Here is a 17,560-nt window from a genome sequence, read left to right on the forward strand (position 1 = left end):
TTGTATATAAGGTGTCACCATCTGAGCACGGCAGAGACACCTGACTTGTTGTTCTTGTTTGTCTCATCTCATTTATAGGATCGGAATATGATTCTTTTACTACTCCTTTTCTCTTTAGTCCCTTATTGCGTTCCCGAGGAGGAGGTGATTAAAGCCGAGGTCGCTCCTGTACTTGGAGGATGGAACTCGGTGCCTGCGGAAAAAGTCCTTCACATGGTGCGGCTTCTGGAGAACTCGTACAATAAGAGGAGTCCCAGTTTGTACTGGAGCAAGTTCAGTGAAGTGGAGCAGGCAAAGGTGCAGGTAAAGAAATCTAGTTGTACTTTTAGTATTGTGAATGTTTCGTATTTGTTATATATTGTTTATGGTTTTTATATTTTGCATCCTAAAATAAACAACAAGGCACAATCCATAGACAACGATAGGACATCACACAGATAAGGCTGCGTTCACAGGCAGCCATTTTTTTGCAAAAAAAAAAACGGATGGAAAAACGGATGCATTTGTGTGCGTCTGTTTATCCATTGATTTCCATTATAAAAAAACGGATCAAAAGGCATGCATTTTTTTTTTTAAGTAAACAAAAGTAAGGTCAGCTACGTTTACATACATGTACATGTGTACATAAAAAAAAAGCATGCGTTTTGGTCCTTTTTTAATAATGAAAGTCAATGGAAAAACAGATGCACACAAATGCATCTTTTTTTTGCAAAAACAGATGACGAAAAAAGAGGATTGCAAAATCATAGTGTGAAACCAGCCTAAGAGAACCCCCCCTCCCCTAAGATGTATCAATATGTGTCTGGCCTGCTCATAGCGACCAATCACAGCCACCGCTTTCCTCTTCCAAGAACTCCAAGCCTTATTATGCATAGTTGGCATAGACTGCTGATATATTCCACTGTAATTGATGGATCTGAAAACAAATGTCTTGCGTCTTTGACAGATTGTTATTAGCCGCTCTTTGTTGCTTACATTAGTTCCGGGATGCTAAGATTTCATGTTTGCATAGATGCAGCCAGGATTCCTGGCCGTGAAAGGGTTAATAAATATATACAAATACATTTGTATCCTCTCTCAGCTCAGTGCCGAGTGACTCCCAATGTAATGGACGTTTTACACTGGAAGAGGTGTGGGCATCTACGAGATTATTTTAATGTCTGCTAACGAAAAAGAGATCTCTTTGTTGGCCGAGCACTGGCTCTTTACACATCGTGAGACAGGGGTACAATCTACTGCAGGGAGCTGGAGAGCCAAGCTTACCTACCCCTTGTCTACGGGACCATCTCAGTTGCATGCAGGGTCCTATTCCACGGGCCGATGGGGGCCCGATCAATAATGTAAATGAGTGGCAATCTGCTAGATCGGCGCTCTATTAATGGGCCTATTCCACAGCCCGATAATCGTTTAGCGAGGGCTGCAGGGACATTGTTACCGATGTCCTTGCAGCCCTTGTTTAAACACCATACATTACCTACACATGTTGCAGGTCTTCTCCTGCGCTCCTTCTTCCTCCCGTTCCCACGTGCAGAAGCAACTTCGGTGCGGCCTGTCTGAGCTGACAGACCGCTCAGCCAATCACTGGCCACGACAGTCCTAGCCTGTGATTGGCTGAGCAGTCTGTCAGCTAAGACAGGCCGCACCAAAGCTGCTGAGGGCGGGACCGGGAAAGAGAAGGAGTGCAGGAGAAGACCTGCAACGTGCTTAGGTAAAGCATGGTGCTTGTAAAATCGTCGGTTGCCCGACGTGCATTGCTATTCCACGTAGCGATGCGCGGTCGGTGCCCGATGAATTTAAGTTTGAACCTAAACAAACGATCAGACGATGACACGATCATCGGCTGATTGTTGTCTCTATTCCATGGAGCCCGATTCGGGCCGATTATCGCTCTGTGAAATAGGACCCTTAAGCACTTTCCCCGGTTCGTTCTAGTGATCGGTTAAGGTCTGAACACTCAAATCTCAATCGATCAAAACTTTTCATATATCTCTATGACATCTCAAAAGTTTTTTTCTTGCATTGCTTTTTATGGTACCATCTCATTCATCTTTCCTAGTTATCGATGAGAGCGATCAGTGTCTGTTGAAGTTAATAGGGGTTTCAGTAAGCTTCTTGAATTTGTTTGGTGGAGCATGAGAGAGGTATCAGTAAAGGTCCTTATTCACTTTATACTACTGTATACTGTCTGCTGAACCCGCCATTGGCGGTGGGTTCGGCCATCAGTATTAGGTGTATGGCAGCTTCCTGAGTGTCCACGACACATGTCAGTGAAGATAGGGGGGGCAGGCATGATGACTTTTTACTGTCTGACCCCTTTGTTCTCAGAGAGATAAGCCACTGCATAGAAGGGAGGTTCATGTGTTAGCTGAGCTATTGAAGGTGTGTAAGCACCTCAGGTCTTGATAAAAGTTGGAGCTGCTTACTGGTCTAGAACCAGACGGATAGGGCTCGGACACCTAGGTCTAAAATACGCCATCACTTTCTGGTTGCTAGGGGTCCAGTCTCTGGGGACCTCATGTAGCACTGCATCCCCTTCCCATGTCTCATATGAACAACCCCGAGTGCATGTCGCTTCCCCAGTACATGTGAGTGTGGTTTATGACTCACATAATCTGGATTTGGTTGGATACCACAGGTTTGCTTACCATAGGTCAGAATAGGCATCACTCCAGTGCCATGCCTGCATTGCACTCCAAAAATTGATACGGTTTTATATTTCTAATTCTTTGACTGAACTTATCAGCTTGTGTATTTACCCTCTTAATACCTTCACAATCCCTCCTTCTGCATCACTAGTAAATAGCAGGACAGTTTACAAAGGGCAAGACTGGATTAGGTTATGTGGTAATGTTTAAAGAATGTTTAGTGGCAAAATCTCTAAACTTAAAGGGAACCTGTCACCAAGACAATGCTATCTAATCTATCACCATCATGTTATAGAGCAGGAAGAGCTGAGCAGATTGATATATATCTTTGTGGGAAAAGATTCAATATAACATGTAACCTGTTGAGTGAAATCCCTTCTCGTTCTGTGATAAGGAGTCCAGTGGGCGGTGTCACTCAATGAACTGGACTCTTTAGCCTGGAAACATCAGAGATTTCAATCAATAAATTACAAGTTATACTGAACCTTTTCCTATAAAGATATATATCAATCCGCTCAGCTCCTTCTGCTCTATAATATGATGGTGATAGCTTAGGTAGTAATTTCATACTGACAGGTTCCCTTTAAGGTGGCCATACACCTTCAATAACTATGTCTCCTGTCCTCCCCATACACAGGAACATTCAGCACAGCCAAGTGTTCCTGTGTTCTTTATGGAAAGGGGAGGAGTAAGAGAACTCAGGCTGTGGCTTAACTCTTCAAGAACAAAGAAGTCGGGCAGTGATTTTCCATCACATTCGACCCCTATCCCCACTCACATCACCTGTTGGAGAGCCCCATACACTGTATATGACAGCTGAACCTGCTGCGAGCATCATCTCATCATGTCAGCTTCTCTCCATATGTTCTATTAGAGCTCAAGGTATAGAAAAGCTGGACCATAGCAATCGGCTGATCACATGTTTTCCCGATCAGCACGGGTATGAACACTCAAAACTTTTGAAATGTCTCTATGACATGTCAATTTTTTTTTTTTTTTTTTTTCCAAAAGACAGGTACACTTTAAGTGGGCATCAGTGGGGAAACAAACCTAGTAAGGCCCCTCTTTATTTGATCAAAAAAGACAAGCAAGACATCTTCTGAACAAAAGATGAAGCGATTACTATTATCTCAACAGCTTAGGGTAAGGGAGGTATTTATGCCCTTTATGCCCTATACTAAGGCCCTCAGAGGCTACTTTTGGGTATTGTCCTTCCTGATGAGAGATCAGTTACTGCTAGACCTGTCTCTACAATGCACTTTGCGCAGTTCACAGGCTTTAATAGAAGATACATCACTAAACTAAGAGAAGGGATGGTTGTTTGACAAATTTCTGTCTAGGCCGTTGTTACCAAGCTCTTAGGAGTTGTTGGGAGTAGTGGTTACCTGAGGGCACAAATACGGTGAACAAGGACTAGATACTCCATACAGATCGCCAGTATATTGGATTGTTTGATCTGCCCACAAGCACAGACACAGATTGTTTCCTTGCCCACTGTCCAGACACAGTCGCCCCCTCCAGTACACCCCCCGTCTCTTCCCAGACCATTTCCAGATTTATCAAACATGGTGTAAAGTAGAACTGGCTTAGTTGCCCCTAGCAACCAATCAGATTCCACCTTTCATTCCTCACAGATTCTTTGGAAAATGAAAGGCGGAATCTGATTGGTTGCTAGGGGCAACTGAGCCAATTCCAACAGTTTTTATTAATCTTCCCCTAACAGCTCAGTGATATATACAGGACATCCTGCACCCACATGTGTTGTCTCTCATGGCTTCCGGCTGCAGGATAAAGGTCACAACACACAGTAAGGGTTTCCAGAAATGTCTCCTCCAGATTGTAATACTTTCTTGGCCTGCTGGGCTGCCGAAGATATAGCGAGACAGCTGGGAAGCAACCTAAGAGCGGGCAGGATCTTTAGGCCCAGCTGTAACATCTGTGGGGAATGTGCTGCAGGACGCCATACAGACACTGTATCTGCCATGTATTACGGTGCCTCATCTTGTATCCAGGATAGAGGTGCCCAACCGTATCTCATCTTGTATCCAGGCTAGAGGTGCTCAACCATATCTCATCTTGTATCCGGGCTAGAGGTACCCAACCATATCTCATCTTGTATCCAGGCTAGAGGTACCCAACCGTATCTTATCTTGTATCCGGGCTAGAGGTGCCCAACCACATCTCATCTTGTATCCAGGCTAGAGGTGCCCAACCATATCTCATCTTGTATCCGGGCTAGAGGTGCCCAACCATATCTTATCTTGTATCCAAGCTAGAGTTGTCCAACTGAATCTCATCTTGTATCCAGGCTAGAGGTACCCAACTGTATCTCATCTTCTATCCAGGCTAGAGGGACACAGCCGTGTTTTATCTTGTATCCAGGCTAGAGGTGTCCAACCATATCTATTCTTTTATCCAGGCTAGGGGTGCCCAGCCGTATCTCATCTTTTGTCCAAGCTAGAGGCGACCAACTATATCTCATCTTGTATCCAAGCTAGAGGTGCCCAACCGTATCTCATCTTCCATCCAGGCTAGAGGTGACCAACCATATCTCATCTTTTATCCAGGCTGGAGGGGGCCTCTTTTAAAAATAAAAAAAAACTGTATACGTCTTTTAAGAGTAGTTTCGCCTGGCTTTGCCCTTAGAATACGTATCACCACGTAAAGCAATAGCTCCAGTAGATTTCACAAGCAGCTTGAACAGAACAGTGACTGGATTCTTTCGTCAGTGTTTGTGCAGTGTGCTGACTATATAGACATTTGCCATATCTCATGGATTACTATGAGGAGAGATCATCTTGGCCGGATTATATCTGTGTATTCCTTTTCCCCCAATCTTTATTTATAAATTTTAAATAAAAAGAAAAACTTAAGTAACATCTCCAGCACATACTCAGATTACATTTCCATTAGGTTCCTTATTAAATATTTTATCACATCACCCACCAAATCCATATAAACACGAGAAATTACTTTTCAAGGGAATAATAGCCAACTTTAGTGGTTACAATGTATTATTTTCCCATGAACTGTCATGGAACCCACACACACACACATTATTGTGTACCAGCACTGTTCTCCTACAGCACTTTACCCTATTGATTTATCTAAATTTCCATACCTCCATCTATCTAAAAAGAAAAAAAATAGTCAATTATGATTATACTTAAAGGGGTACTCCAGCGGGGGGCACTTTTTCGCTGGGACCAGGAACGAAGTGGCTGAGGAAAAAGACGTCCACTCACCTCCCCAGTTCCAGCGGCGGGTCCCGCATCACGGCGCTCCGGTGCCCAGTTCCCGGCCGTTTCTGGGTGTCTGACGCGGGCCCGAGACGTGACGTCTCAGGTCCGCTCAGCCAGTCAGTGAAGGAGGCGGGATCAGAGCGGACTTGAAACGGATCCCGCCTCCTTCACTGACTGGCTGAGCGGACCTGAAGTGGTTCCAGCGGCGGGTTCCGCATCGCGGCGCTCCCCTTCTAGTTTTAGGGGGCTTGGCCATGGCCATGGGGGAAATTCGGATCCACACTTTATCTCACTCGTCCCAAAGACAATCATTCGCAATTTACTAATTTCCTCATCCTTATCCTCCCATTCATTTAATCCCACACATATGCCCATTTTAGAGACCCAACTATCCTGAGATGACCCCCCCCCCCCCCCCCCCCCCCCATAGGGGGAGCATCTCAGGAATCAATCAGATCTCTCTTTAGGATGGTCTAGTAAGGACCTCCAAACCTCTTATTTTCATGGGTGGATACAACAACCTCTCATAGGAATTTCCCACTGGGCTCCATCACCTATATAATGAAACTTTAAGCCCATGTGTTCTGTCTCCTCCATCCACAATGAGGCCTCCCTATTTTAGTTTCTCTAAGCTAATGTCATTGATGTTGAACAAAGACATTTTTTTAACCTCTTCTTCTGTAGCTATGACCTGTCTCCGATATATGATGAAAACCATCTATAGTTTTTTCCCACTTGCCTGAGAAATCGTAATTCTTCCATCTTACTATATATACCATCTGAGCAGCCAAATAAAGTAACGTCAAATCTGGTAACTTTCATCGTCTTACCAGCGGTATGTACAAGAGTGGGCAGCATAGTGGATTTTGGCCTTGGATTGGACTGCGCCAATTTGTGATTATATTTTTTCCTCCTTCCCTTTTAAGAGCCATGCCGCATTTGTTTATTTACTTATTTTTTTGTGTTTTCTTTTTAAAATGGGAAAGGGGGGCGATTTTAATTTTTAGTGGGGGAGGGCTATGTCATATTTTTAAAAACTGGGGACTATTAGATTTATTCATTACTTTGCAAACCCTGTTCAATGCTATGCTACGACAGGATGAATGCAATACCGATCATAAGTAACGATCATCGTTCCGTGTAATTGGGTGAATGATTTTAGGTTGTTCGCCATAGCGGTCGTTTGAGTTTGTTTATCATTAATCCTCGAAAATACCCTTATTTATCTCCGTGCAGTCAACTCAGCAATATTCTGATAGTCTGCCACAGGTAGACTCTATTAGAGTCTACCTGTGGCAGACTCTATCAGAATATTGCTGAGTTGACTGCACGGAGATAAATAAGGGTATTTTCGAGGATTAATGATAAACAAACTCAAACGACCGCTATGGCGAACAACCTAAAATCATTCACCCAATTACACGGAACGATGATCGTTACTTATGATCGGTATTGCATTCATTCTGTCGTCGCCACTGCGTTCGCCACTACTGCAAACGACCGAACGACGTCTTATTACATGCGAACAATCAACTATAAGAATAGGTCCAAATTCTTTTAAACGACCAACGATTTTTATAGACGGAGAGGTAACATATATTTTCGTAATAATCACGGCCGTTGTACAACGGCCGTGATTTTACGAAAATATATGTTTTGTGAACATAGCCTTAAAAACACCACGATCAATTCTTACCATGGTGTAACACATAGAACCAACTAAACATATATAAAAGCGTTTATGACATATCCATAGAGGCAACACCATTGAGAAAATGTACAGGCCACAATATTGTGGTCATCCATGGGGGTAAAGGAACGGTAACTGGAGGTGATCCTAAAACTTATACTAACTGATTCTTTCTTCTTCTGGCTTCTTTTAGGTCTCTAATGTGATTAATTACCAGCTTACAGTTATTGTAGAGCAAACTGGGTGCCTCAAAGAAGAAGATTTAGAAACCTGCAAGACCCCTGGCTTTGATGACATGACGGTACTACTTGTTTTTATGTTTGGTATCATAACTATAGTTTTAGGCTATGTACACACATAGCATTTTGGTCAGTTGTCCTGTCAGTATTTGTAGCCAAAATCAGGAGTGGAACAGACAGAGAAAAATTATAATGGAAAGGTGTGCACAGTTTCTATGTTTTCAACCCACTCCTGGTTTTGGTTTAAAAAAAAAAAAAAATACTGATTGAAAGAGTGACAGAAAAACCTAAACATTTATTCACAAAATAACACACATTACAAAGTTATGCAACTTTGTAATGTATGTTATGTATGTGAATTAACTCCTTCCCCGTGTTCCCCCCACCCACGCTAGACCCGGAAGTGTGGTGCATTATACTTACCACATTCGTGTCGACCCCCGGCCGCCATCTCGTGACAATGACGTCATATTCGGGAGGCTGGATGGACAGCTCCAGCCGTCCCTCATGCCGCCCCCCTCTGGCGCGTCATCAGCTGCTCAGCCGCGATTGGCTGAGCATAACTGTTACTGTGCAGTTACTGTGCTAAAAAACAACTTTTAAACTTGCAGCCATGTGTCGAATTGGTGTGGCCTAGAGTGTCTATGCACTAGGATTGTGACACCCCTCCGTCCCTCCTCCCCGCCCTTCTTATTAGGAATGCCCCTGGAACATTTTTTACTATTCATCACCTGTGTGAATACTGCACATGAGCTGGATCGTTAAGACACCTGTGCAGTGTTCAGACAGGTGATGAATAGGAAAAATGGTGAAGAGGGCGGGGAGAAGGGATGGATGGGCGTGGCAAGCCTAAGGCATGGGTACTCTAGGCCACGCCAATTTGACACTGGGCTGCAAGTTTAAAATGTTTTTTAGGACAATAAATACACAGGAAGAGGGAGAAAGGCAGGCACTACGACACTCAATATACTCCAACAGTCCAGCGATCCATATACCACATAGCCGCTCCGGTGGTGCCGGTTGTAAAAGACCAGAGTCCACTGAACAACTGAAGACAAGTAGAGGTACAACGGCAACTCACCAAATTGGAGTGAAAAATCAGATGCTTTATTTCAGGGACAGAGCAGTGTACAAACAAGCGGTGCGTTCCACAGATAAGAGCAACGACGTTTCGCGCTTGCGCGCTTCAACTGGCTCACATAATCTACGTCATACGGCAGGCGCAGCTTTATGCGTGTGCTCAAGCCGTTGCTATAGTTACCATATTAACTCCATATGTAACGATACAAAAGACCGCAAAAACACATAACAAAGTGTATACATAAAAGAAACATATAGTTAAAACCATAACATACAACACATACACAGTGAATTTGCAATTATATGAAAACACTCATGTCATTTTTATCATTTAAGCCCAGGGCCCCTAGGGCTCCTGTTTTCATGATCCACCAGGATTCTCGTTTCAGCAGCCGCTGATGGCGATCTCCTCCATTTCTAAAAGGTTTTACTACCTCCAGACCTAGGAATTTAAGGACATTTTTATCACCATTATGTTTACTGTTAATATGATCAATTAGGCGAGTACAACCTACTCCTGTCCTTATAGAGTTACAATGTTCCCTAAATCTAACAAACAGTTGTCTGATGGTCTTACCTATATAGAAGTGACCACAGGGGCACAAGATGGCATAGACAACAAAATTAGACCTACAAGTCACCAGCTGTCTAACTTCCCACCTTGTGCCACCTATAGTCACCTCACTACCCTCCCGCATATGGCTACAAAAAGAGCAAAAACCACATTTATGATTACCTCTAGGACCACGATTTTCTAACCAGTTATTTGTTCTCATATTGGTAACATTATTGGCTTTAGATGTATTAAGTGAGTCCCTGATAGTACGTGTACGTCTATATGAAAATATAGGCTGTCTAATAGCGATATCCCTGACCTCTTCATCACTTTCTATTAAATGCCAATGTTTCCTGATCGCATTCTGAATAACCTGGTTCATTTCTGTGTATCTAAAAGAAAAAACAAATCTCCTATCTCCTCTTTTTCTCTTTCTATATTTCACTACTTGTTCTCTAGGCTGACTCCACGCTCTATATTTTGCTTCACTAATGATTCGGTGGGGGTAACCTCTTTCTTCTAACCTAATGGACAGTTCCTGGGCCTGTGCCAGAAAACCTTCATCAGTACTATTAAGGCGTCGAAGTCGCAGGAACTGCCCATAAGGAATAGCCCTCTTAACATGGAAAGGGTGGAAGCTATCATAGTGTAATAAAGCATTGGAGGCAGTAGGTTTACGAAAACCAGACGTCGTAATGTGGCCATCCAATATTTCCACTTTTACATCCAAGAAATCCAAGGTGTCGCCTCCATATACTGATGTAAACGCCATATTCATTTTAGCATCTTTATTTAGGTATTCTACAAAGCTTGAGAATTGTTCCTTGGTCCCTGACCAAATGATAAATATGTCGTCCATGAAGCGTTTATATGTGACGACATATTTAATGAATTCATTGGTCAGTGAGAAGATAAACCTCTTCTCAAATACGGCCAAAAAAATGTTGGCCAAGGAACATGCAACTGGGGTCCCCATGGCCACGCCTGACGTTTGCCTAAACCAGCTCTCCTGAAATCTGAAAGCGTTGTGAGAAAGGATAAAATCCAAAGCCTCACCTACAAAATTGACATATGGAGCAGGTTTTCCAATGTCGGCGAGGACCTCGCAGACAGCCTGCACACCCGCATCCTGAGGGATGCGGGTGTACAGGCTCTCGACGTCCACGGAGACAAGGCTATAACCCTCTTGCCAAGTAATGTCTTGTAAAGTCTGCAAAAAATCGCCTGTATCTTTCAGGTAGGCAGGGATATCTTGTAACATGGGGCGCAATAACCAGTCAACATATTTGGACAATCCCTCAGTCACCGAGCCGATCCCCGCCACAATAGGGCGACCAGGGGGTCGGCTCGGTGACTTGTGGATTTTGGGCAAGAAATACCAAGATGGCTTACGGGGATGGGTATAAAACAATCTTTCAGCACATTTTTTAGAAATGACTCCTGATTCTACCGATCTCCTAAGAAAGGACTGAAGTTGGTTAGAGTATTTTAGGGTGGGATCTTCTTTTAGTGGTAAATAAACCGATCTGTCACCTAACAGGCGCATCGCCTCCTCTTGGTAATACAGACGGCTAAGGACCACAGTATTCCCACCTTTATCCGCCTTTCTCACAATCAATTCCGGGTGAGATGAGAGCCAAGACAGGGCTCGCCTCTCACCCGAAGAAAGATTGTCAGTACAAGGCGGGTAAAGTAACGCTTTAACATCATTCCGGACCAAAGTGGCGAAAAGGTCCAACGGACCACCTGGTGTAATGGGAGGACAGAATTGAGACTTATTCCCTCCTGTGAAGTCACCCACCTCAACAGGAGAGTCAGAGTCAGCGATAGACTCGTCAGTGAGCTCCATGAGCAACTGGGCACCTCTAGCAACATCATCCGTGATGTCCATAGTGGCACTAAAACCGAGGGGCCCAATTGCTGCAGGAACCTCACCCAGGTGTCTATTAACATGAATATTAGATTTCTTAGAGAAGAATTTACAGAGATTAATTTTCCTAATTCCCTTAAATAAATCTATTTCAAACTGGTGCACATTAAAGTTTTCCGCCACACAGAAATTCAGGCCTTTAGCTAAAACAGATAAACAATCTGCAGACAGAACGGTATTAGTCAGGTTAATCACATTACAATGACAGTTCGTACCCGTAACTTTTAATGAGTCCAAGTGACTTGTTTCCGTTTCTGGCCTTGGTGCCAGCGTGGGGGTCTTTTTCCTGCGACTCCTTCTGGTGCGCTTCCCAAAGGGACAGATTGACCTAATTTTGGACGTGCACCTTGTTGCAGGTGACTCCCAGAGGACTCATCAGGGACACTTGAGTCAGAATCGGTAGTCCAATTCCTTATTCCTTATGGGCAGTTCCTGCGACTTCGACGCCTTAATAGTACTGATGAAGGTTTTCTGGCACAAGCCCAGGAACTGTCCATTAGGTTAGAAGAAAGAGGTTACCCCCACCGAATCATTAGTGAAGCAAAATATAGAGCGTGGAGTCAGCCTAGAGAACAAGTAGTGAAATATAGAAAGAGAAAAAGAGGAGATAGGAGATTTGTTTTTTCTTTTAGATACACAGAAATGAACCAGGTTATTCAGAATGCGATCAGGAAACATTGGCATTTAATAGAAAGTGATGAAGAGGTCAGGGATATCGCTATTAGACAGCCTATATTTTCATATAGACGTACACGTACTATCAGGGACTCACTTAATACATCTAAAGCCAATAATGTTACCAATATGAGAACAAATAACTGGTTAGAAAATCGTGGTCCTAGAGGTAATCATAAATGTGGTTTTTGCTCTTTTTGTAGCCATATGCGGGAGGGTAGTGAGGTGACTATAGGTGGCACAAGGTGGGAAGTTAGACAGCTGGTGACTTGTAGGTCTAATTTTGTTGTCTATGCCATCTTGTGCCCCTGTGGTCACTTCTATATAGGTAAGACCATCAGACAACTGTTTGTTAGATTTAGGGAACATTGTAACTCTATAAGGACAGGAGTAGGTTGTACTCGCCTAATTGATCATATTAACAGTAAACATAATGGTGATAAAAATGTCCTTAAATTCCTAGGTCTGGAGGTAGTAAAACCTTTTAGAAATGGAGGAGATCGCCATCAGCGGCTGCTGAAACGAGAATCCTGGTGGATCATGAAAACAGGAGCCCTAGGGGCCCTGGGCTTAAATGATAAAAATGACATGAGTGTTTTCATATAATTGCAAATTCACTGTGTATGTTTGTATGTTATGGTTTTAACTATATGTTTCTTTTATGTATACACTTTGTTATGTGTTTTTGCGGTCTTTTGTATCGTTACATATGGAGTTAATATGGTAACTATAGCAACGGCTTGAGCACACGCATAAAGCTGCGCCTGCCGTATGACGTAGATTATGTGAGCCAGTTGAAGCGCGCAAGCGCGAAACGTCGTTGCTCTTATCTGTGGAACGCACCGCTTGTTTGTACACTGCTCTGTCCCTGAAATAAAGCATCTGATTTTTCACTCCAATTTGGTGAGTTGCCGTTGTACCTCTACTTGTCTTCAGTTGTTTTTTAGGACAATAACTGCATCACCTGCTGAACGGACCCCAGGATAGATCTTGGAATAAAAGTAGCTATTCAAAGGTACAAGCGGTTTGGGGGGGGGGGGGGGGGGGGGGGGGGGGTTCGGGGGTCAGATTGTGCGTACAGAGTCATTTTAATATCACTTTAATAGCAGTTGGACGCATTCTCTATTCTCAAGTAGTCCAACGCAGACTATTCCTTTAATTACTGAAAAATATAGCTAATATTTAAATATACGATGTTGTTTGTCTTCATGTCTGTCTTTTCTGTATCCTAGGTGGAAAGATGTCATTACTTTCTAGTGAAGCGGCCTCCAAGATTCACACTAATGGTTATCGGCAAAACATGCGAACAAATGTGATCTGCCATCATCACTCATCGGAGCTGACAACTCATTGTGTACACTCTTCAACAATAAGAGGCTGCGCAGCCAAAAATTCTGTTAAAGGAAAACCAGCCCTGACTTAATGTATTGATCAACACTTAAGAGGGGAACGTAATGTATCCGTGAAAGAACATTAAATCAGTGTTTTTACCGTGCCTGCCTATAAGGTCACATACTGACACAATCCTAGTGAATGACTATTGTACTGAAGCGAATGTCTGGTTAGAGCCAAAGAGAGAAGGTGACATTATTAAAGTGTACCTGTCCGGACGGATTATCAGCGAGTTCCTCTCTTCATCCGGCAGTTCCAGTCTCCATGGATATGAATAGGCAATGCAACCCCTATTGGATCCATTGCGGTCTCGATGCATGTTCATATCCATGCATGCAGAATTGTCCGAGCTAATGAAATATACATCATGAAACATTCAAGGGTAAATGGAAAAAAAAATCCCAAATTGTTGAATTTTTGAACACATCATCTATCAGAAAAAAAACTATTAAAAAGTTGATCATACAACCTCAAGGATGGAAAAATAAACAAAATAAGCAAATTTATTTTTAATTAGTTTTTTTTTTTCTTTTAATTCTTGGATCATTTTTATAGCAAGAAACAACAGGGCAACATGACCCCAGGCAGGGGGATAAGGTACAGTAAAATAAGTATAACACAATGGGTTCCCGATGTTAGGAGAGTGACACTAGTGTGTTTTATTGTCAGTGCGTCTGGGAGATATTACCTACAAAGCCAATCCGGTCCACTGAGTGGGGGGAAGGGTTTCACTCAATAAGAAAAGGGTTCCATTTTTAGGAGGCTAGGTATAGCAAGTGTATCGGTGTGTGTGGCTTCAATCTCAAGTCTTACAGTACTTATCAGCTGCTATATGTCCTGCAGGAAGTAATGTATTCAGTCTTACGCAGTGCTCTCTGCTTCCCCCTTTGTCCAGAACAGTAGCAAATCCCCATAGAAAACCTGTCTGGCTTTGGACAGTTCCTGACATGGACAGAGGTGGCAGCAGAGAGCACCATATCAGGCTGGAAATAATATACCATTTCCTGCAGGACATACAGCAGCTGATAACTACATGAACGATTGCCTTTATTTTTAATAAAATAAAATTGATAACATTTAACAAATGTAGGGGATCTTCATTTAGCTGCCACATGGATTGCAGGGAGGCTTTTTTTTTTTTTTTTTTTTAAAGGGGTTATCCAGCTCTACAAAAACATGGCCACTTTTCCCCCTACTGTTGTCTCCAGTTCAGGTGCGGTTTGCAATTAAGCTCCATTTACTTCAATGGAACGGAGTTTCAAAACGCCACCCAAACTGGAGACAACAGTAGGGGGAAAGTGGCCATGTTTTTGTAGCGCTGGATAACCCCTTTAAATAAAGACACACAACTTATGGTTCTTAAAAAAAAAAAAAAAAAAAGCACCTCATATGGTAAGTTGTGTCAGGCTGGAAAAAAAAAAAAAAAAAATGGCGCAAAAATGTGTGTTATAGGAAAGCCTTTAGTTATTATTAGGGATGAGCAAACTTTCCCAGGACTGCATGCAGCTTTTCTGGGCCCCAGTAACAAAGCATTAAGCTAAGGGCTCCTATTACACAGAGCGATAACCGGCCCAATTCAGCTGATCGTTTTTTTCGGCCCTGACCTAAAATCAACGGGAGCCAACTGCGCATGTAATAGTGATACACGGCGGCTGACAATTCAACAGTTTTTACATTACCTGTCCATGTTCCGCTCTCCTCCTGAAGCTGTAGCACGTGGGACCGGGGAGAAAGCAGAGCATAGGAGGAAACTAGGAACATGGACAGGTAGTGTAAAAACTGTTTAGGCAAAGGCTGCACAGACATCGCTAACAATGTCCATGCAGCCCTTGCTAAAGGATTATCAGGCCCATTAAACTGCTAGATCGGTGATTGTTTACAGTATTGATCGAGCCACCATTGGCCCGTGTAATAGGACCCTAATGCTGTAGATACGCTCGTCTGTAATTGCTATCTAAAGCAGAGCCTTGTATAGAAAGGTCCAGCAGCACAGAAAATATATGCAAAGTGGGAAGTGCTGTCTGAGCCAAAAAGTCTGTCCTTCTCACCCATGTGTCAGCCACGTCACCAGTCCAGGAACACAACCAGATGAGGCCGCATGCAGTATTAAAGCAGAAATACAGATCTTGCAGAAAGGTGCATGGGATTTGCTAAATCATCAGTAGTTAGAAGGCCGTTTAAGAACAGGTGAAGATGACATGGCGCCATTTCTCAGGTACTCCGAGGGAGGAAATCCTAACTGGTCTGACAAGACAGACAAGCATCTTGCTGTACAGATGGCTACTATTGCATCCTGTAGTAAAAGTTGTTGTTTTTTTTAATAAACTTTTCTTTTTTCCACTAACATCTGGCCCTCAACAGACCTAGGCTATTCTCACTGTGGTTCTTAATGTTCGCATACTGAAATTCTTTTCTTAAATACAAACCTAGAAATGGATATGAAAAGAGAAGCCTCCATCTTTCCTTTATACATATCCTTCATTTATGATCTGTTCTTTGCTTTGCAATTAAAAACCTGAACTAGTTTACTTACCCCACCCCAACTAACTAGTCTTCAGCCCCTTCATGTCAGCCATACGGCTATATACGTTTCTGCTGCACATACCCTGTGCAGCAGGAATGTATATAAACGTTTCTGACAGTGAAGGGGTTTCAATGCAATCAACTCTGCACACATTACTGTCCCCAGACCAGGGCACAATGACAGGCAGCAGGGTTCTGATCACTTGTACCGACAGGCAGTGGTAAGCCACTTACCTCCGTCATGTAGGATCGGTGATCTGTAGATAGAGTCTGCTCTCAGGCAGACTATGTACAGATCACCGATAATACTGATAAATGCTATACCATAGCATAGCATTCATCAGAGCATTGCATATATAAGTCCCCTAAGGAACTTATATATGCAATACGAAATGTGTAAAAAAAAAAAAAAATTACAAATATATATATATATATATATATATATATATATATATATATATATATATATAGATATATATATATATAGCTAATAAAAAAAGTCCCAATAAAGATTTATATATTACCCCCTTAACATTTAATCATAAAAGATTACATATAGCGTGTAGAATTATAACAATACTGTTCCCGCACGGTGAATAATATAAAATAATAATTATAAAAAAAAAATAATTATTATTTCTTACACCAATATAATACCAATAAAAACTAGAGATCATGACACCCCAACCAGCCCTGTAGGTGGAAAAATAAAAGCGCTATGGCTCTTAGAAGGCGGGGAGGAACATTGCATTAAAGGGGAACTCCAGGTAGAGGTTAAAAAAATGAAACTTCTGCAGAAGCATCACGCCCACATGACTAACTTACTGGAATTTGCATACGGCGGGGACAAGATCAAAGTATGATTTTGGGGTGTATGGGGCAGGGGCAGACCTTACAGACAGAGGGTGTATTATAGCACAGATTATTGCCTTCATATCGATTTTTTAGGTGATTGGTTCCCTTTAAGTTGACCAACCATCTTTTATCACCTAAGAATTAGATTAACCTAATAAGGCTAGTTTACCATGTGGTGTTGTCGGCCCCATCACTGCAATTCACAATTAATTTCCTTTTTTTCCCCTCAAATGTGACTACGTGTAAAGATATTCTTAAAATTAAAAAACAACAATAAATCCAGAATTTTTTTAACATTTTAATTTTTAAAACCAGAACTAACATTTAGAGGTAACATTTGAGAAAGTTACAACAACAGGAGCGTGTTCCCATCATAAAAAATACATGTTCCTGTTTCACGGTCTTGGTGACCACACAGAAACTGCCTGGATCCGTGTATAAATTTTATTTCCGTGTTTCAGCTGCGAATAACTTCAAACTCAATACAACTGTATTTGTGTAGGAGGCGATGAAATGCACCAGTTTAATGACAAGGTTTACCTGCGCTTTATTACATTCCCAAGTCTGCCTCCAAGTCCCTTCAACTCCATAGGACAACATTTGTTTTAAAAGGTTCATAAAAGGATAAGGTGGCCGATCGCAGTACCGCGACAATAGTCATGCATCTGTACTGTGACAATTTAAAAGTTTTGTGTATCATGTGACTTAAAATTCTATATGCAAAGCAGAAGGC

The 17,560-nt window shown here is 42.4% G+C and overlaps 1 protein-coding gene across 1 annotated transcript; it reads left to right on the forward strand.

Annotated features, from left to right (window-relative positions):
• LOC138789486 (cystatin-2-like) lies at nucleotides 1-13,427 on the forward strand. Its single transcript, XM_069968148.1, has 3 exons — nucleotides 1-303; nucleotides 7,771-7,878; nucleotides 13,290-13,427. Exons 1-3 carry the CDS (start codon nucleotides 88-90, stop codon nucleotides 13,371-13,373), a joined length of 408 nt encoding a protein of 135 aa, XP_069824249.1. The 5' UTR covers nucleotides 1-87; the 3' UTR covers nucleotides 13,374-13,427.
• Nucleotides 13,428-17,560: the final 4,133 nt, after the last annotated feature.

This window comes from Dendropsophus ebraccatus, chromosome 4, assembly GCF_027789765.1.
Source record: "Dendropsophus ebraccatus isolate aDenEbr1 chromosome 4, aDenEbr1.pat, whole genome shotgun sequence".
Lineage (NCBI taxonomy): Eukaryota > Metazoa > Chordata > Amphibia > Anura > Hylidae > Dendropsophus > Dendropsophus ebraccatus.

Coding starts and splice junctions, on each gene's coding strand:
- LOC138789486 (XM_069968148.1), top strand. CDS start 88: ATGATTCTTTTACTACTCCTTTTCTCTTTAGTCCCTTATTGCGTTCCC. Junction 304..7,770: donor TGGAGCAGGCAAAGGTGCAG/GTAAAGAAATCT, acceptor GGCTTCTTTTAG/GTCTCTAATGTGATTAATTA. Junction 7,879..13,289: donor CTGGCTTTGATGACATGACG/GTACTACTTGTT, acceptor TCTGTATCCTAG/GTGGAAAGATGTCATTACTT.